We start from the raw sequence: 21,458 nt of genomic DNA, 5'->3' as shown, positions 1-21,458 counted from the left end.
TTCTTCTTCTTTTTTTTTTTCCTTTAAAGAACCACCATTTTGTCAGCTGGGGATCCTGTCAATAATAACAATGAAACTCAGGAATGCCTTATCTCTTATAGGAAATACAGGCTGGGACTCCTTCCATAAATTACTAATACCTAATCACTCTGCATTGGCCTCCCCATTTGCTTCTACTGTCCTCCAAAAGCAATAGTATTAGGTTTATATTCACTTTGCATTCAGACCATGAAGTGGGAGAGAGGAAAAGTAATATTTTAGTTTGGGGAGTAAAGCATTAAAAAGGAAAAACATTTATCTTCCTCCTGTTCTTATAAATACATTTTGCCTCTGTATCATTCTTAAGCTCCTTTTGAGAAGAAAGGCTGCTGATTATTTCTTTGAATCTAGGATCATAGCTGGGTGAGGATTTTTTAAAGTTTGGAATTTCATGAGTTTGGGAGTCATCCTTGTACAGGAGCCATGCTAATAACCTTCTCTGTATTTTTCCAATTTTAGTATATGTGCTACTGAAGCAAGCACTGCCTTTAAACTTTATGCACATGTATTAAAAAGGTGTGACTAAGAGATCTATGTTGGAGGGTGGAGCTGGTGGTCACATTAGTCTAGTTCTGCTGACAGTGGCATAAATAAAGGTCAGTTCAGAGTGGCTGTAGATAAGATGCTTAGGTATACACGAGGTAGACACAGATCTCTGCACAGCCCAGGCATTGTGCAGAGCTTTGGAGACTCGAAGAGGGAAGTAGGAGACTGGCCATATGACCAATTTTACTAGGTCTAGGTTCTTGGGAAAGTTGTCCATCTCCCTGAGCCAGAACTTCCTCATTTCTGAAAAAGGAGTAATACCTATAAAGTTGTGCCTAGTAAATGACCTGTCAGTTTAGTATTGTAAGCAGTCACAGTGGTGGCTAAGAACACTCCATTGTCTACTAAAGTTAGAGATAAGTGAACAAGCTATTGCTATGAGCAAGCGATTGTTTGGCACTTGCTCTGGTGGGAGGTTTGTAGGCACAGGTGTGGGGAGATTGGACAGGTTAGTGCCTCACCCAGCAGGAACTTGATTTGAAGGCTTATAGGAGGTGTTGGCACTTGAGCCAAGTCTTAAAGCCCAGTGAATGCAGAGCTGGCAAAGAAAGGGGGAAGGGCAGCCCTGATGCTAAGAAGTCTCTAAAAGGACCCCTGCCTGCCCATTCTCTTAAAAGTTGCTGCTAGAGGGGAAGCCAGGACCTGAAGTGGAAAATGGATTTTTAAGAAAAGGAAGTCTCTTTAAGTTGTGAAGACTTGAATTAAGAATGGGCCTTTGGCTTGGAACATTTGCCTGTGGAGCTTGGTGTTGTGTTCTGTTAAAAGGAATTCAGTGGGAGCCAGGAATGGTTCCCATCTGGTCCCCCCTGTGGTGGGATCTGAGTACACTCCTTGGAAACCCACCCACTGGTTTGGCATTTACTGCCAAATTCCACTTTCAGAGGGAAATGATCCTATTCCTTTCTGACTCTGAGTGTTAAATAGTCTAGAAAACCTCTGTGTACTTTGAGGAGTGGATAACATCTTTGGGTGTGTGATGTTGCAATGATATGAGAGGTACTTACCCTTGTTTTAATGCTTTGAAGAGTGGAAAGCCCAAGAAGTGTGTGTGTGTGTGTGTGTGTGTTTTGCAGAGAAGTACACTGCATTGAAGCTGAACCTAATTGCAAAGGTTTATAATAGCAAAATAATTAAATTATACACCTGCTGTTTCCTGAAAGTTGTTAAGCAAATTCTTTGATTGGGCTCAATGGCCTTAATTCTAGAATCTAGCATTAGGAGTCTGCGCTGTGTTCAGAAGGCATTGTGGTAAATGAGATACCCCTGAGGCACCCTGTCATGTCATTTAATCATCAACTTCCTCCAGAATCACTGGCATCACAGGTGTGTGCCACCATGCCCACACAAATCTCTTCTTCAAAGAACTGTCTCGGAAATAATTTTGAGTTGCTTAATTTCTTCTGTGTTTTAACATTCCATGTTTAGGGATGAATGGATTAAGAGCTGGTGTCCTTTGTCCTAGATCAGTGATTTTCCAAGTGCAGTGTTCAGACTGCAGCAACAGGATTACCCAGAGAACTTGTCAGAAATGCAGATTTTCCTTGCCCTGACTCAGAACTAGCCTTGATAGACAAGCTTGGTTTTCCTAATGTGGAGGTGGGGTGAGGTGGAACAATGACCATGGATAATTATTCTACCTAATTATATCCAGATAAAAATCAGGCAGGATTTTTCTTACTTCATAATGCATTCAGGTCTTATTTAAACTAACAATTGCACTTTATGTGTTTATGAAAAATACTGAATTGATTGTTAATGCTGATAACAAAACAGCAATCCTTACAAGTTTTTAATGACCCAAATAAATATTAGAAATTTTATGTATATGATAATTTTGTTTCCCCTTTAAATTACAGGGTATAGTAATAACTATATTTCTTGTGGCTGTTTTTTAGGTTAAAAACGTGTCTGCAGGCACACAAGACATACCTCCACCCCCATCTGACTATGTGGAGAGAGTCGATAGTTCCATGGTGTACTCTTCCAATGACAAAGTGAATGGCAAGCGGTCATATCCAGAGTCTTCCTATAAGTCAACACCACCGTAAGTTGAATCTCCCTTACTTTGATAGAATGGGTCTACAAATGAGTATTAGCATATATTGAAAATTAATTTTTTTGTGCCACCTTCCTTCAAAAATATCCAACAGTACACATAAAAACCAGACACTGATCTTTCTTTTGTATTACAATGATCTTTGCTTTATTGGTAGAGACCTAAATATGACTTGGAAGATTTGGATGGGGAGGATGAGGTCCTTTTCCTCTTCTAAGTTGAAAATGTGTTTTTTTATTTGCTGATTTAATTCAGCACCTACATTGTGGTCTTCACTCTAGAAATGTGGTTCTGTATGCTCTTGCTACTATTTCTAATTGTGAAGTTTAGGGGAGGGTGGAAAGAAGTTACTAAGTATAATGCTAAGTATAATTCTCAGTTTCTCTTTTTGACAATAATTATTAAATCTCTTGAATAGAAGGGAAAAATTGAATGTCGATTAACCCTACCCACATACATGTTTATTAAACTAGAAAGTTTCATTTGAATTCAGATTTCTGGTGTATTAATCATTTTTCATTGTTGTAACAAAATACCTCAAGCACGCTACCTTTATAAAGAAAAGAGGTTTATTTAGCCCACAGTTCTGAAAGGTCAAGGGGATGACACTGGCATCAGCTTAGCTCTAGTGAGATCACTCTTGGTGTTCTAAAGACTTTCCAGTAGGCTTAACCCCTCATAAAGTTTCCACATTACATAGCATTGCCACAATAAGGCCAAGCCTCCAATACATGGGTCTTTAGAAGACACACTCAAACCATATATCCAAACCACAGCATCTGATTTCTCATTTACCATGCTGAGTCCTTCATGTTGCTGGGGCAAGGTTTAGATATGCTTCATAATTATGGTGGCAACTCTGAAATATCACATATATCATGAACATCATTCTAAGAGTTGTAGTATTGATGTTGATCATGTATTGTTTGTTTCTTTTCCTTCACTGATACTGTGTGTCTTCTGAAAAGGAGGATTCTTGTGCATCTGTTTTCAGTAATCATCTTGAATAGCTGTACAATACTGAGCCAAGTGCTCCTGGGTATATGAAGTCCGTGTTCTCACAGACATTGCAAAACAAAGGTGGAAGAAAGTGCCTAACTACACTGAGAGGCCAAAATAAGAACAGCAAAGGCATGTGAAGGAGTATGTATGGGAATAAGGATTAATTCAAATCTACAAAAGGGTCAACCAACCTCCAGACCTGGTGATCCAGTAAGGTTGAGAATATCTGAGTGAAGAAGGTAGCTGGGAAGTACAGGGCTGGTTATCTCATCTGCATTGTATGTATTTTGACTTAATATGACTTGTATCTAAAAGTAGGTTTAAAGGTTATTTAGTCTATACTTATTCTATGATTTTTTTTTTTTTTTTTTTTTTGTGGTGATGGTGCTAGGGATTGAACCCAGGGCCTTGTGCATGCTAGACAAGCACTCTACCAACTGAGCTATACCTATATATATTCTGAATTTATATATACTTCTCTTGCTAAGTATTTTGTTTTTAGCCTTCATGCTAAAAACAGGTATGTTACTGCATAGTGTTTTAAAGGGTATAGGAAAAGGAGAGGTGGAAAACTTTCAAGGTCAAAGATTTATAATATTAGTAACTAATATCATAAAATTATGGCCAGGACACTTGCTTTATATGTTTTTTCCCTTTTTTCATTTCATTTGCCCTTTATCTTCTTCCCTCTCTGTTCCCTACCCCTCAAGTAGACCCACTGCATTCAAAAAGTTTTATCTTCTACCCCAAAGCAAGAAGCACAGAAGCTAACTCTTGGCAGAGTATCTGGGAACTTGTTAATCATTAACTCAGGGAGAAAGTCACATTTTCTCTCTACTAGGACTAGCATTAACATAGCATACAAAACCTTGATACCTGAATACATTTACAAAGAAAAAATAAATACCACCTCCACCCCCAACTACACACACATTCTCCAAAGCTTTAGGGTTCTGCAAGAAATTAAGTGAGATTAGAAATCTCAGACTCTGCTAACAATGAGAAATCACCTGGAAAATGGTAAACCTGGAAGATAAAGCTCAAAATTGTGACTTCTGTAAGTTGGAAGCAGTAGGAAGGAAGAAAAACAATTTTCTTTTGACATTTTTAATAGTTGGTTTGGATAGCCAGACTTATACTGAGAAAGTCTCGGCCCCTTTCTTTGATCTTTTCATTTTTTTTTCTTGCCCTTCTGCCAAAGAGGAAGATGACTTTATACTTCTGTTGCTTAGAAGTAGTTTATGTTTGCCTCAGCTTTGGGTATTTTATTCTTGTGTTAGGCTTGTTTTCATGCTGGTGGCAGGAACAGTATATGCAATTCGATTTCTCATGCAAGAAGAAATAATTGCATTAGAAAAATAATAAGTATAATGGTAATCCTTCCATTCATTCTACCTGGCTTCAAGATTAACAGCAATTTTTAAAAGAATATTTAATGAACTCTTTCATTCATTTCAATATAAAGCTTTGTGGTTTTAAGGTTTTAAATCATTTCTAGTTTTTCAAAATTTTATCTTAAAAAAGAGAATTATTATATGGTAGTATAAAATTAATATTACAAAGAGCTTATCTCAGAGTCAGATAAGCTACATCCTCTTCCCCACGTAACATTTCATGGAACTGGAAGAACCTGTACAAAATCACCATCATCATCATTTTCCTGACAGCTTTTTATAGAGCAAGTCCCTGGCACGGGGCAGATAAACACCTCTTAAGATCAGCTTGAAATGAAATCTGAGATCCATTTTACTTAGAAGTTTAAAATCCCCCCCTCCAAATGGATGGCATTAGAGCAGATTATGCTAAGTGAAGCTAGCCAATCCCTAAAAAACAAATGCCAAAATGTCTTCTTTGATATAAGGAGAGTAACTAAGAACAGAGTAGGGACGAAGAGCAGGAGAAGAAGATTAACGTTAAATAGGGATGAGAGGTGGGAGGGAAAGGGAGAGAGAAGGGAAATTGCATGGAAATGGAAGGAGACCCTCAGGGTTATACAAAAGTACATACAAGAGGAAGTGAGGGGAAAGGGAAAAATAATACAAGGGGGAGAAATGAATGACAGTAGAGGGGGTAGAGAGAGAAGAGGGGAGATAGTAGAGGATAGGAAAGGCAGCAGAACACAACAGACACTAGTATGGCAATATGTAAATCAATGGATGTGTAACTGATGTGATTCTGCAATCTGTATATGGGGTAAAAATGGGAGTTCATAACCCACTTGAATCAAAGTGTGAAATATGACATATCAAGAAATTTGTAATGTTTTGAACAACCAACAATAAAAAAATTAAATAAATAAATAAATAAAATCCCCCCCCTCCGACCCATGTCAGACCTTTAGAACTGCTGTTGTGTATCAGAGGATCCTGAGAGAGCGCCATAACGAATGTGGCAAGCTAGGCATCTGCTCAGTGCTGAGCATGTAAACCCTTGAATGCCTGTGTCTGCATGCAAGTATTGCTGAGTGCTTGTTATTGCTGCCCTTTGTGGTTATGATATTACTGGCCGAGCTGTAGTGTATTCAGTGGCCACTGAACACTGACCTCTGTTTTAGGGTGCCTGAAGTGGCTCAGGAGCTTCCCCTCACTTCACCCATGGATGACTTCAGACAGCCTCGCTACAGCAGCAGTGGTAACTTAGAGACACCTTCAAAAAGGGCTCCCACTAAGGGAAGAGCAGGAAAGCCCAAGAGAACAGAGCAAGATCACTATGAGACAGACTACACGACGGGTGGAGAATCCTGTGATGAGCTGGAGGAGGACTGGATCAGGTAGAGTCCCTCTCCTCTTCCTACAGCCACTTGCATGTCCTGAATATCAACGTGGCCAGCCGGGTTTGGAGTTGTTGCTTCTGGTACTGGGTTCCGTGGTATGATTTTATTCTTTGCCAATGAGGACTGGAGACAGTTTTTTGTGTTGTGTTATGTTGTGTTTTTCCTTAGTGTCTTTTTGTGATCAAGATGGAAATGGAGGCAATTGCTTGACTGTAACCATGTCTTAAACACACTTTCAACTTCCCCACAAAATGGCTGGTGAATTCCTCCAGTGTCCTCTAACAATAATTACCCAAGAGAGGTTTTTTCAAGTTAAAAAAAAAAAGTATAAAGGAATTCTGTTTTACCGATTATAAAATTCCCGCCCAGATCAGTGAGTGTGTTGTGGCTTTCCTTTAGCAATTCCCCTTAAATTAAGCTTTCATGATAAAAACCAGAGTTTCTTTTAAAGGTTAATCCAAAGAACTCAGGGCAAACAGTTTTGTAAACAATTGCAGTAACAGTTTAGAGTTCTGGCCAATGTTGTGGTTAACTTGTGTCATTGTTGGTTTTAGTCTGTCACTAGGTACACATGGACAGAGTGCAAAACCTTTTCTTGCCCCAGTGTTCTGAGGATTGGGACACCAGGCCGAAACAGTTGTGGTGTGCTTGGTGGTTAATGAAAACACTACTTCTCCAGGTTTTAGTAGGAGCAGGTGGGACAGGGATAGCTCGAAATCCCTTGCTCACCAGTGATTCTGGCACCTCATCTTCTCCTTCCCCCAAGAGTTTTTTGACATGCTTCAGCCATCTAGCTGTAAAATATTTGCCTAACTTGTATTATAGACGATTTAACTAAAAACTCAGAAATCCTAAATTTTTGTTTCCCTTTTGATCAAATCATTAATTTCCCCCCATGAAAAATGAAAATATTAAACTATTAGATTTAGAACTTGAAATTTCATATTAGGATAAACAATTCAGAGTATTTTCCTCAATGTGTCATGAGTTGATAGCATCATCTTCATTTGCAAGGGGTTGTGGTATATTCAGAGAGATAAGTGATGACAGAATTTGTTTTCCTGATACAGTAATGAATTGCCAGATTATTTGTCCAATGAGCATGTTTTTTTACTTTTTATTCATTTTTTTAAAAATTGTAGTTATAGATGGACAGAATGACTTCATTTTATTTGTTCATTTTTATGTGGTGCTAAGGATCAAATTCAGTGCCTCACATGTGCTAGGCAAGCACTCTGCCACTGAGCTACAGCCCCAGACCCTATTCACTTATTTTTTGAGAAAAAGTAGAAAGAAGTTTTATTGCTTTGCTAGCGAAGGAGAAACACAGGGACTCCAGTCCCAGATACTGTGATTCTGCTCATCAGAGGGAACAGGGAATTTTTAAAGCAGTGATTCACAGGCTACATTCCAAATGTTCTCTGCCCAGAGTTATAATTCATTATTATTTGGGAAATAGTCATTTTTTAGATCTTCTGGTGCCACCCCCACGTCTGAATTACTTCATTCTTGTGGTGGGGGTGTGCTCAAGGACAAATACCTCTGCCTAGGATGGGGAAGAAAGGTAATCCTTTTTTCCCTGAGATTAAGGAGCAAAAGACTAGGGAGAGGGAGGAAGAGAGGCAGAGAAAGAAACATGTCCATTTAAAAAATAAGTTGCAGTAGCAGAATAGCAATGCTATATTCAAACCATAAAGTGAACCACTATTATATTTCCCCACTGTCAATTTCTAAGGAAAAATGTGCGTCAACATCTCCAAGCTTCTTTCTGCTGAGAGAGGGCAAAGTTAGGGGAAGTGACCTGAAGGCCTTGTTCTCTGTCAGATAGGACATGGACAGTTAAGGGTATTTGGCATCAGGGTAGTCTAGAGGTCCATGGTGGCAGTTGGCAGGTGACTAGACAAGGCATACATAGGGCAGGGATCATGCAGATGGCCAAGGGTGTTACAACTTCACTGGGTTCAGATTCCTTTTTCTCAAAGTGGACCAAGATGGAGCAAACCATCTTCTAACTCTCCAGCAGTTTGCTCTCAAGAAATTCACCAGCCCCCTTGCTTCCTCCTCATGGAAGTGGGGTTGCTTGGAGTGCCAGATCTAGAAAGAAAACTGGAGTAGGAGCTGCTCTCAAGTCCCATCTGTGTCCTCAATTTGTTACTGAAAATTTACCCCTTGTCCCCCATGCCAATCCAATAATGAGTACACGATTTTGACAAAAAGAAATAAGTTTTATTGCTTTGCTAGCAACGGAGAAACAAGGGATTCCTGTCCCAGGGGCTATTGATTTTTTTTTTTAATATTTATTTTTTAGTTGTAGTTGGACACAACACCTTTATTTCACTTGTTTTTTATTTTTTATTTTATGTGGTGCTGAGGATTGAACTCAGGGTCTTGCACGTGCCAGGCGAGTGCTCTACTGCTGAGCCACAACCCCAGCCCCAAGGGCTGTGTTCTTGAGCATATGTTTTTACATGAGCATGTTGTTTCTTTTGGGGGGGTAATATCTACTTTTATAATAAAAGAACAAAATATGCTATTTCTTTTCTTTTTTATAGAAATGTACCATTTTATTACAAAGCCTCACAAAAATTAAAATAGTATCTTAGAAAGGAAGCTAGACTACCAACCTTCACCTGTGGAACTGGGGGGAAGACAGGGCAGTATGAGTTTCTTGGCTCTCTTGAGGCCAGTGGGAAGGTAAGAAAACAACCAATGGCTGATTTTAGGAGTCTGAAAAGTACAGGGGGTCCCTGAAGACCCACCCATCCCTTTTAGAACACTTAGTAAGGGCACCTTTCCAAAGCTACTAAACAGACCCTTGTCATTTTAGGATTTTTCTTATGGTTACATCCCTTCCCCCCAGATCTGCACTGTAGATGGTTCAAAGAGGGATGGGGAACAAGGCAAGTGCTGGAAGAGCTGCCTTGGGATCAGGGCCCTGGTTCCTATCTAGTCCCTGGGGACATTTATATTTAATACAAGATATGCTATTTCCACTTAGGAAAAACAAGACCAAAAATAATTAAATGAGCCAGCCTGAAGACTGTAGGTGGTAGCAGGAAACAGCCACTCCCAGTAAACCACTGTGCTGCTGCAGTGACCAAAACAGGCTTTGGGTTCCAGAATTTGTTTTAAGACAATAAACCCAAACATTCTATTATCATGTGATTTTTGGGTTAAAAGCAAATGTGTGTTTATGACTTGGACCTTAAATTTCATAACTGATTTTCTACTTTATTTATAAAACTTATGAGAGAAAAACCACAAGCAGTAATATAAAAAGTAACATCATTCTTTTTAATTTTTTTTTTTTTTGTTTTTTAGTTGTTGACAGACCTTTATTTATGTATTTATATGTGGTGCTGAGAATCGAACTCAGTGCCTCACACATGCCAGGCAAGTGCACTACTGCTGAGCCAGAGCTCCAGCCCAAAAAGTAACATCATTCTTAATGGAAGATATTGTATCCCATCTCCGTCCCCCGCATTAAAAAAAAAAAAAGTAAACAAGGGAAGGTCATTCTCTATAGTCTACTGGCTTTATTGTCTTTGAAGGATACTGATCTTACGTCTGCTAAGGATAAATATGTAGTCATTTTCTCTCTTAATTCTTAGGGAATATCCACCTATCACTTCAGATCAACAAAGACAACTCTACAAGCGAAATTTTGACACTGGCCTGCAGGAATACAAGAGCTTACAAGCAGAACTTGACGAGGTCAATAGAGAACTCTCTCGTCTAGATAAAGAATTGGATGACTATAGAGAAGAAAGTGAAGAGTACATGGTAAATTCAAACCTGATATTTATATATTGCATAGAATTTGATTTCTAATCTATGGAGAAATAGCATCCTTTATGCTAAAGTTGATAAAATTTTTTTATTTTTTTGCTAAAACACAATTTCATAGTTGAAATGAGTTTTGGATGACAGTTTTTCCAAATTGTTGATTGTACTAAGAATTATAAAATCATATTATATGTACCTCTACTCCTTTCTATTTAAAAGAAAATAGCTAGATTATTTTTTTCTACTTGTAAACATAATGTATGCTTTCTGTAAAAAACTCAATACAGAGGGCTGGAGTTGTGTCTCAGAGGTAGAGTGCTTGCCTAGCACGTGTGAGGCCCTGGGTTCAATTCTCAACACCACATAAAAATAAATAAAATAAAGGTATTGTGTCCAACTACAACTAAAAAATAAATATTAAAAAAAAATATAGAGCTAGGCATGGTGGTGCATGCCTGTGATCACACCTACTTAGGAGGCTGAGGCAGAAAGATCACAAATTCAAGGCTCCTTGGTTTCTTAGTGAGACCCCATCTTGAAATAAAAAGTAAATGACTGGGATATAGTTCAGTGATAGAATACTTGTGTGAGGTCTAGAGATTAATCCTCAGTACCACAAGCAAACAAAGACCCCCAAATTTAATACAGAAATGTATATAGAAAAATATATCACTTTAAATCCTATCTCCAAAAAATTCTTGTCACCACAATACTAGTTGTTAGCATATCCTCCTTATGAGGGACTGATGTAGGCACATATAGTCTCTAGTACAGAATCATCTTTTATCTTTCCTCCTTTCTTACTCAAGAGTAAAATAATGAACTATTTTTCCCTTGATCACCCAGTTAAGGTAGTGTTGGTCCATATAAAGTTAATTTCTTTTTGTCTCTTTTTTCCTTCCTTCCCACCCTTCCCTTCTTCTTGCCTGCCTGCCTGTCTTCTTGCTTGCCTTCCTTCTTTCTTTCTCCATCCCAGAGGATTGAACTTAGGGGCAGTCTACCACTGAGCTATACCCCCAGCCATTTTTATTTTGAGACAGGATCTCTTTATGTGGCCCAGGCTGGCCTTGAACTTTTTTTTTTTTTTTTTTTTTTTTTTTTTTTTTAAAGAGAGGTAGGAGAGAGAGAGAGAGAGAGAGAGAGAATATGAATTTTTTTTTAATATTTATTTTTTAGTTTTCGGCGGACACAACATCTTTGTATGTATGTGGTGCTGAGGATCGAACCCGGGCCGCACGCATGCCAGGCAAGCGAGCTACCGCTTGAGCCACATCCCCAGCCCATGGCCTTGAACTTTTAATCCTTCTGCCTCAGCTTCCCTATTAGCTAGAATTACAGGTGTGTGCCACCACACTGAGCTTATTTTTTTCTTTTTAAGCTGTCTATATGGCATTTTGTATGGATACTGAAATTTATATAGATATGTCACTCTTTAAAGAGATTAGTCTGTCTCCCATCTATTTGTTAATTTTATCATTGATGTAAGTGTGGATTCATGAGTATTTTTTTCATACTTTGAGTTATGATCTAATAGAATTTATTTTGTGGTTAAATTTTTTCAGTTTTAACCACTGAGAACTCTTTCAATTGCTTCCTATGACTCTTGGATATTGTTTATCCTTGTGGCCCCTCCCCTCTCCTCTTATACTAAGGGTAGAACCCAGGGTCTCATGCATACTAATCAAGTATGTTACACCCGCAGCCCCATCTTGTCCTTCTTAAAAAATATATTCTAGCATTGCTTATTTCTTGCTTTTGCTGAGCAATAGTTTGTAGTGACTCTGGAAACTGAACAGAAGGATCACAAGTTCAAGGCCAGTCTTGTCAACTTAGCAAGACCCTATCTCAAAATTAAAAAAAAAAAAAATGGGGAGGGCTAGGGGTGTGGCTCAGTGGTACAATGTCTCTGCATTCAGTCCCCATACCAGAAAAAGAAAAAAAAAAGTTTGTGGTTATTGTTTAAATCTACTTTTTCCTTTCATATTTTTTATTAGTGCATTATAGTTATACATAATCTGGGTTCATTTTGACATAATTATGTAAGCATGGAATATAATTTTCTCTGATTCAGTCCCCAGTACTTCCCCTTTCCCTACCCTCCTCCCTCTCCCTTTTCTCCTTCTTTTACTTTACTGGTTGTCTTCTACTTTTTGGGTTTTAATTAGTGCTTTATAGATATACATAAAGGTGAAATTCATTGTGGTATATTTGTTTATGGACATAGAATAGGTTTGTTCATTTCATTCCACAGTTCCTCCCTTTTCCCATCCCTCCTCTCTCTCTCTCAATCCCCTACCTCTACTCCACTGATCTCTTCTATATTCATGGGATTCCACCCCCACATTTTTTTTTCTTTTCTTTTTTTTTTTTTTCAAAAGGCACACTGTGAAGTTTATTTTGTCTGCTTTCTTGCCAAGACCCAAAGAGGTTAAGTGACTTGTCTCAAGTCACACAGCAAGCAAGTGGCAGAGTTAGACCCAAACCCAGCTCTCCTGATAAGCAGCTAGTGATAGTTGAGGGCTTTGTCTTTTTCTTCCTGTCTAATACCTGAGATTCAGGGGAAAAAAAAATAGTGTGCTTTTCACCTTATAATCTGGCCCCCCATGGAAGTGTGGTGGGGAGACTTAGTTCTCCATCTTTGGGGGATCAGAAAGGGTCATCTGGGACCCTTTCAGCCCTTATTTTGCTCTAGCTTCCACATAAGACAAAAGATTTGACCCTGGAGTTTCTGCGTATGGTTTATTTCACTTGCCATGATTTCTCCAGTTCCATCCATTTACCAGCAAATTCCATAATTTCATTCTTTATAGGTGAGAAACTCCATTGTGTATATATACTGCATTTTCTTTACCTGTTCATCTGTTGATGGACACCTAGGTTGGTTTCATAACTTGGCCTTTGTGAATTGTGCTACTATAAACATTGAAGTGGCTTTATCATTGTAGTATGCTGATTTTTAGATCTTTCGGATAACTACCAAAGAGTGGGATAGCTGGATCTTATGGTGATTCATTTCCAGTTTTTTGAAGACTCTTATTCTGATTTCCAGAGTGGCATAATTGGCAGTCCTACCAACAATGCATGAGTGCACCTTTTCCTTCACATCCTGGCCATCATTTATTATTATTTGTATTCTAGATAATTGCCATTCTGACTGAAGATAAAGTCTCAATGTAGGGTTTTTTTTTTTTTTTTGGTACCAGGGATTGAACCCAGAGGCATTTAACCATTGAGCCACATCCTCAGCCCATTTTATTTTGAAACAGGATCTCACTAAGTTGCTTAGGACCTTGCTAAGTTGTTGAGGCTGGCTTTGAACTTCCGGTCCTTCTGCCTCAGCCTCCAGAACCACATGGGCCACTGCACCTGGCTCAATGTAGTTTTGATTTGTATTTCCCAAATTGCTAGAGAAGTTGACCATTTTTTCATATATTTGTTGGTCATTTGTATATCTTCTTTTGAGAAGTGTCTGTGTAGTTCTTTTGCCCTTTTATTGATTGGGTTATCCTTTTGCATGTGTGTTAAGTTTTCTGAGTTCCTTATATATTCTGGATATTAATTCCCTGAGGAACAGATGACAAAGATCTTCTCCCATTCTGTAGGCTTTCTCTTCATACTCTAGTTTCCTTTGCTGTGCAGAAGCTTTTTAATTTGATGCCATCCTACTTATTCTTGGTTTTATTTCTTATGCCTTAGGAGTCTTGTTAAGGAACTTGATGCCTATGCCAACATGGAGGAGTTGAGCCTACATTTTCTTCTAACAGTTGCAGAGCTTCTATTCTAATTCCTAGGTCCACTTTGAGATGGCTTTTGTGCAGGATGAGAGATGGAGATCAAGTTTCCTTCTTCTGCATATAGATATCCTATTTTTCCAGCATATTTATTTAAAAGGCTATCTTTTCTCCAGTCTATATTTTTGGTACCTTTGTTAATGATCAGAAAACTGTATCTATGTGGATTTATCTCTGTGTTTTCTGTTCTATCCCAGTGATCTTGTCTGTTTTGGTGGCAATACTGTGCTGTTGCCTCTAGCATTGCTCTTCTTGCTTAGATTTGCTTTGGCTGTTCTGGGTCTTCCAAATGAATTTTAGAACTGTTTTTTCTAGTGTCTTTCTTTTTTCTTAAAATATGGAATGCTTTACAAATTTGTGTGTCATCCTTATGCAGGGACCATCCTAATCTTCTCTGTCTCACTCTAGTTTTAGTATATGTGCTGCTGAAGCGAGCACTGTTTTTTCTAATTCTGTGAAGACTGTCATTGGTATTTTGATGGGGATTGCATTGAATCTATATAAAACTTTTGGTAGTATGGCCATTTTGACAATATTAATTCTGTCTTTCAATGAACATGGGAGGTATCTTCTAAGGCTTTCTTCAATTTCTTTCTTCAGGGTTCTGTAGTTTTCATTGTAGAGGTCTTTGACCTCCTTGGTTAGATTTGTTCTCAAATGTGTGTGTATTTCTTAGTTTATTTTTTGAGATTATTGTGATTGGTTTTCTGGGCTCATAAAGATCTACTTTTTAGGGCTTGGGTTGTGATTCAGTGATAGAGAGAACTTGCCTTGCATGCATGGGGTACTGGGTTTGATCCTCAGCACTACATAAATAAATAATATAAAGGTATTGTGTCCATCTACAGAAAAAAAAAAACCAAAAACTACTTTTAAATTTTTTACCTGTAAAAATAGCTACACAATTTTCAATTTTAAGGTTGTGCCATAATTTACTTAAGAGTAATCCACAGCAGCCACCACAGTGGTGCACGCCTGTAATCCCTGCAGCTTGGGAAGCTAAGGCACGAGGATTGCAAGTTCAAAGCCAGCCTTTTCTCAAAATAACTAACTAAATAAAAAGGGGTGGGATGTGGCTTAGAGGTTGACTGCCGCTGGGTTCAATCCTTCATACAAAAAAGAAAAAGTAATCCTCTGCAGATAGACATTCAGTATGTCTCTTCCACCCTGGAAGGCACAGGTGATCTTCTCCAGTTTTGCATTCTTGTCTGCTGTCTAGTTAAAACAAATGCCAGAATGTGGAATGGGTGAACAATAGGGTATCTGCATTTTAACTTTCACTATAAAACTGTCCTCTAGAATTATACCAACTGCATTCCCCTAGTAATGCACTAGGGGGCTCAGTTGACCCACATCTCTCTAGTGCCTGAAAAATTAACTACCTTGTGTCTTAGGTATTACTAATTAAATACTTTCTCATCACTTTATATTTTTATTGGAATTTCATATTTATTTATTTTTATTTTTTTTAAAGAGAGAGTGGGAGAGAGAGAGAGAATTTTTTTTTTTTTTTAATATTTATTTTTTAGTTCTCGGCAGACACAACATCTTTGTTTGTATGTGGTGCTGAGGATCGAACCCGGGCCGCACGCATGCCAGGCGAGCGCGATACCGCTTGAGCCACATCCCCAGCCCTCATATTTATTTTATTAAATATTCTTTGCAGTTTTTCAATTAAGGCCATCTGCTTTTCCGTTTTGAAGTATTTGCTTTTATAGCTTGATTTGTCTGTTTTGTGGTTTCTATATGGTATTGTGATAAACCTTTCTCAGTTAACATTTATTGGTCACTTTTTGAATCTTTGTTGATGTGGAAGTGCTGAGATTATAAAGTCAAAATGCATGTCTTCCCTCCTCACCAAAGAATTTATATACTAAGAGAAAAACTGACATGTAAATAAATTATTGTAACTGCTGTATTTACGTTATGTATAGAAAGCACATTTAAGTGCTCAGAGAATAAAGTCAACTAAAGGCCTAGTGAGTTATAGAGGAAGCATCACTGAGCTGTGTCTGTCACAAATTTTCTAGCGAGGCACATACCTATGGCACATATATGTAATCTCAGTGACTTGGGAGGCTGAGGCAGGAGGAATACAAGTTCAAGGTCAACCTCAGCAACTTAGCAAGGCCAATCTTGAAGGAAGAAAAGAAAGAAAAGGGAAAAGGACTTGGGATGTAGCTTGGTGGTAAGGTGCCCCGGGTTCAATCCCTAACACCCTGCCCCTCCAAAAAAGAAATTTCTAGATAGAGCTGGGCACAGAGATGTATGTCTGTGCTTCCAGCAACTTGGGAGGCTGAGGGAGGAGGAGTGCAAGTTAGCAAGAACTTGTCTCAAAATAAAATTTAAAAAGGGCTTGAGATGTAGCTTAGTGGTAAAGTGTTCTATGTACTGGAAAACAAAAAACGGATAGAAGGGAATGGTGTACAGTGGGTGCAATGCAGGATTAGATGTCCATAAGGAAAACATGGTAGAAATATTGATGCATTAGCCTGCCTAATTTTTTTTTTTTTTTTTTAAAAGGAGTTGCTAATGGTGGACACCAAACTGGGAAATTAGATGAGTAAAGTTTATGGGAATCTCAGACCAGTTTCATAGTGGGATATAACCAGATCAGATCTGCATTACAATTCAGAAGACTTTTCTGATGTCAGTGTTGCATGTGGGTGGCCTGGCATGGGGGGAAAGATGAGAAGCTTCAGAACAAATTATTACCTGCCCATATGAATGGAATGCACGTGAAAATAATATCAGAAACGTTTCTTCAGCTGGGCACGGTGGTGCACACCTGTAATCTCAGCTACTTGGGAGCTGAGGCAGGAGGATCATAAGTTGGAGGCCAGCCTTACTGATGCCCTGTCTTAAATTTTAAAAATAGGGCAAGGGGTGTTGCTCAGTGGTAGAGCATCCCTAGGTTCAATCCCCAGTACTGCCACCTACCATATGTTGTCACTAGATACCTTCCTGCTGACTATAACTTGGTAAATTTTTAAAAGCTGTAAAGCTTCATTAATTCCTTATATTCTTATCATAAACTGGTCTTTTTAGCTCCAAAGTGCGACATCAGGAATGTTATTCTTCAAAGAGAAATGCCCCACTAAACACATTGCCTTGTGTTTCTCATTAATAGGCTGCTGCTGATGAATACAATAGACTGAAGCAAGTTAAGGGAGTAAGTATCCTGAATTGTAAGATTCTTTCAGGAAAATCTTTTCTATGTTTTTATTTATTTATTTATTTAACCTTTAGGATGACTAAGAATACCTTCTTACGCATGCACTGGTTATTGAGAAAAAGCCTTGTAATTTTGATAGGAATACTATAACTCAGCAGTTGGAACTTTAATTTCAGTTGTTTGCTGCTACAGTCCATACTGATTTTCTGAAAACTTTTTTTTTTTTTAAGTATACAGACAAAGTGTTGAAATCAAAGTATACAACTTGGTAAATTTTCATAAAGTGACTGCACTCCAATGCACTGGCATCCAAATCAAGAAATACATTTCCTTGTGACCTGGCAACCCCCACCCCATCTTTTTTCCCTGATATCTTGAACTTTATATAAATAGAATCATACAGTATGTATTTTGTGTGGGGGATTCCTTTTACGATGTTTACAAGTTCCTTTCATATTTTGGCATGTAGTTCTGGTTCATTTATTTTTATTGCTATGCTGTGTGTTTAATGATTAAAACACAACTTGGACTTAGGATGAAACTCAATATGCATGAAGCCCAAGGTTCTATCCCCAGCATGGCAAAAAAACCATACACACAATTTATTCATCTACTCTATTGCTAATCAACATTTGAGTTCCCGATTTTTGACTTTTACAAATAAGGCAGTATGAAATATTTTTGTAAATGTGCAAACATTTAATAGGTACAAACTCAGAAGTGAAATCAGAGTCATTGGGCATGCAGTAGAAGGCATGTGTGTATCTAGCCTTAGTAAACACTGTCAAACAGCTTTCCAGGATAGTTGTGCCATTTATATTCCCTCTGAGCAATGCAGCCCCCGTTGTTCTGTGTCCTTGCTAACACTTGGTATTATCAATCATTGACATTTTTAAGATTTTACTTTAAAATTTTTGTGAATTATGAAGCATCATGATTTTAAATAAGAGTTTTAAAACAGTATGTAGTAAACTTCTCTTATCCCCTGTTCGATAATGCCAGTTTCTTATTTCACTAATTTTTGTAGATGACCTGATAGAAAAAAAGGCCAATAAGTCGTCTTGGTGATTTAATGAATTTTTAGAAGTGAGCGTATGCTTTGTGAAATCCAGGTTAGAACATAAAATTGAGTAAAGTGAATCAGCCGCCTATGTGGTTGGCAGTACCACCAGACACTTTAAATATATTCATTTAACACTCAGCAATTCTTTATGACTAATATTCCCTTTGTTCACCTCTGCCTTCTCAGCAGACCTGTTTTAATTGTGTTGAATTCATGTGATTCATTTTTCCTCCCTTTTAGTCTGCAGATTACAAAAGAAAGAGAAATTACTGCAAACAGTTGAAGAGTAAATTGTCACACATCAAGAAGATGGTTGGAGACTATGATAGACGGAAAACTTAGAAGGCAGATGCCACAGTGCTGGAGAAATTAAGGAATATCTATCTGATATCTCTGAAATGTTCTCAGAAGGCAAATGATTTTGGACTCTTATCTAGGAAGCCAAACTCGGTGTTCATTACAAAGTTTTGGTAGCTTTAATATCATCAGTTTCATATCATCAGTATTGAAGCATTTATAAATAACTTTTGTTAATCAACTGGGCTGAACACTCCTATTAAGGATTTTATAGTTTAAACACTGGTTCTCGTATTAAGAACAAAATAATGCTGTTTGAGGTTTTTAAACCTTAAAGGAAGGTCCTGGTATGAACTGTGCTGTGAATTTTCACACCCAAGAAAGCATCTAATCTTCCCAACAATGCTTTAGATAATTATTATTTATAATCATTTATTTTTAAATAAGAAAACTGGGTCCCTGCAATGAAGTCTCTGAAGTGAGACTGCTTGTGTACTAGCATATGCTTTTGGTTATGTCTATTTTATGACTCCATTAATAATAAAGTCCCTGCCCTTGGAATTTTAGCTACTGTGTATACTACATTCTGCCAACCTCCCTATTGATTTTTTTCTGTTATAAAAATGATTAAAAGGGTTTTTTTGTTGCTTTTTGTCACCTGTTAATTAAGATCATGTAAAATTAACAAATGTATGAAATTTAAAGATTGTAAATATATATGTGTGTGTGTGTGTGTGTGTATATATATATATATATATACACCTTTTAAAAATGAAAGCTTAAACCTAGTGTTTAGAATTTTGTGTTTTTAAATAGTTTTTATCTTTTATGGTTTACATGCATTTTTTGGTAATCAACTAGACCTTTTTCACTATATCAGAATGTCCCATTACATTCATAATTGAATTATGACTTGAATTATATCATACAGGAATGTTCAACTTCTGTACATATTTCATAAGGTATTAAACCTGGTGTTCTCTTTTTGTAATACACAGTTTGATGTCATTAGTATGGTTAATATTAGGCTGTGGAAAACTACACTCAGGAGTTGTCCCTTGTTTTAAACTATTTTGTGTGCTGTGCTTGTTGGCAATTTCCCAATCCTTTGGCTGTAAGAAGGCTAATGTGTCTGGAAATAGACTGCTATTCCATAAAACATCAAATTATTTCAAACCGTTCCTTTAAATCTCATGACTTCTTTAAAAACTTCAAATTCTTATTAGAAGTAAAATTAGTTCCTAATACTATGCTAACCAAGTTGATTGTGTTTATCCCAGTTTTGATTGTTTTTCTGACAATTGAATAATCTTTAGTATGCAATTCAGGCATTGAAGTTTATAATTTTCTGTGTACAATTTTGCATTAGTTTCTAAAGATAAACTTTTAAATAATGTTTTCATGGAACACTGTTTCACTTCTTCAAATTGAAGAAATTCTTATCTTTCTATATGCTACGTAATATGTTTCTATATTATACAAAAGGCATTTCCAAAGTTTTTAGATTCACATCAAATGGAAATGAGCATGAGCACATTCACTGATTTTTTTTTTCTTTTTATTTGTTCGGACTGGGGATTGAACCCCTAGCCTCAAGCATGCAAGGCAAGCACTCTATCACTGAGCTATATCACTAACCCACCTTCACTGATTTTTGTTAAACATTTAATTATGTTCTTGGAAATCATTTTACCTTGTTTGTGAAGGCAAGTTTGCCAGTGTTCTCATAGAACAACTTTTCCACTGAACACAGAAAATGAAATAGGAAGGATTGTAAAATTGTGCCATAAAATTGGACTTTGAAATAAAATAAGAAAATAATTGTTGAAATGCAGTACGTAGCAATAAAGATCACTTCAGGAAGCCAGGATCAGAAGACTGTGGATCATGGATCCAGGGGCTCTGGCATCAGTTGGGACTAGGGTTTCTCACCCAGGCATTCTCCCTGCTTAGGCATCAGGATGGAAGTGTCTCCAATCTGGATTTTTTCAAAGGCTCAGCTGGAACAATCAGAAAACATACTTGATCTCCTGGGTGTTCGTGATTCTACTACACTACACCACTCTCACTCCCCCCTTCCATCCCTACCTTTAAAATTTTTAATTCTGAGACTGGGTCTCATTAAGTTGCCAAAGCTGTCCTCACACTTGCTTTTTCTTTTTTTGTCCTCGAACTTTCAGTCCTCTTGCCTCAGCCTCCTGAGTTGTTGGGATTACTACAGGCATGTGCCAGTGTGCCTGGCGCTCTATACCACCTCTTGGGTGAAAGGAAAAATAGATGTAGAAGTACGTAATCCCTTATTTTATATTGTTAACATTTTTTCTATTGAAAAGAAATGAGTAAAATGCTTGAATAATTAGGGAAGCTTTCAGAAAATATTGTATCAGTAAATTATTATGTCCCTTTGTAGTTAGAAAAGTGATATAGCTACATGGCCAGGATGTTTTTATATGACAGCAACAAAATGTAGAAGGGTATTCCATAAAGTTTCTCATTTGTTGCCTGCAAAGCATCTGTTCTATTCTTGGCTTTGTCCTTCAGCAGTTACTCAAGTAGGTCCTTGGATGAATTACTTAACCATCCTGTTCTTCAGGTTTTTGAATCTGTAAAAGATATTTGTAATGACCTAATTTTAAAGGTAATATATCCTTGTCTAAAAGTAAATATGGAAATGGAGAGTAGCACTCAGCAATGCTAGTTTCCCTTTCTCCCCCTTTAAAACTTTGTTAATGTGAGACAACATAAAAACTGAACAATAAGACCTTGTCATTCCAGAGGAAATGACATTGGAGTTGCCACCAAACCCTGTAGCTATCATCATTTTGCATATAGGTAATTTAAAATCCAGCTGTGGTCTTTCTACTACAATGTAGGAAACCTGTCTTATGATTTTGAGGGAGGTAGAATGCAGACCAGGAAGATTTGGGTAC

The 21,458-nt window shown here is 37.6% G+C and overlaps 1 protein-coding gene and 2 non-coding genes across 3 annotated transcripts in view; 1 reads left to right on the top strand and 2 right to left on the bottom strand.

Moving 5' to 3' along the window:
• Nucleotides 1-19,174, top strand: part of Ocln (occludin) — a 40,088-nt gene extending 20,914 nt beyond the window's left edge. The window contains exons 4-8 of the mRNA XM_027951620.2: nucleotides 2,481-2,629; nucleotides 6,198-6,413; nucleotides 10,028-10,199; nucleotides 17,124-17,165; nucleotides 18,472-19,174. Of these exons, the coding sequence (XP_027807421.2) occupies nucleotides 2,481-2,629; nucleotides 6,198-6,413; nucleotides 10,028-10,199; nucleotides 17,124-17,165; nucleotides 18,472-18,573 (681 nt within the window). The 3' untranslated portion in view covers nucleotides 18,574-19,174. The remainder of the gene's footprint in view (nucleotides 1-2,480; nucleotides 2,630-6,197; nucleotides 6,414-10,027; nucleotides 10,200-17,123; nucleotides 17,166-18,471) is intronic.
• Nucleotides 413-522, bottom strand: LOC114105260 (U6 spliceosomal RNA). Its single transcript, XR_003584981.1, has one exon. It is a non-coding gene; the product is annotated as a U6 spliceosomal RNA (small nuclear RNA).
• LOC114105259 (U6 spliceosomal RNA) lies at nucleotides 14,325-14,431 on the bottom strand. The gene has a single exon (XR_003584980.2). It is a non-coding gene; the product is annotated as a U6 spliceosomal RNA (small nuclear RNA).
• Nucleotides 19,175-21,458: the final 2,284 nt, after the last annotated feature.

Source organism: Marmota flaviventris, chromosome 5 (assembly GCF_047511675.1).
Source record: "Marmota flaviventris isolate mMarFla1 chromosome 5, mMarFla1.hap1, whole genome shotgun sequence".
NCBI classification, from domain to species: Eukaryota; Metazoa; Chordata; class Mammalia; order Rodentia; family Sciuridae; genus Marmota; species Marmota flaviventris.
The sequence above is the reverse complement of the archived record's forward strand: the minus strand, read 5'-3'. Positions and strand labels throughout refer to the sequence as shown.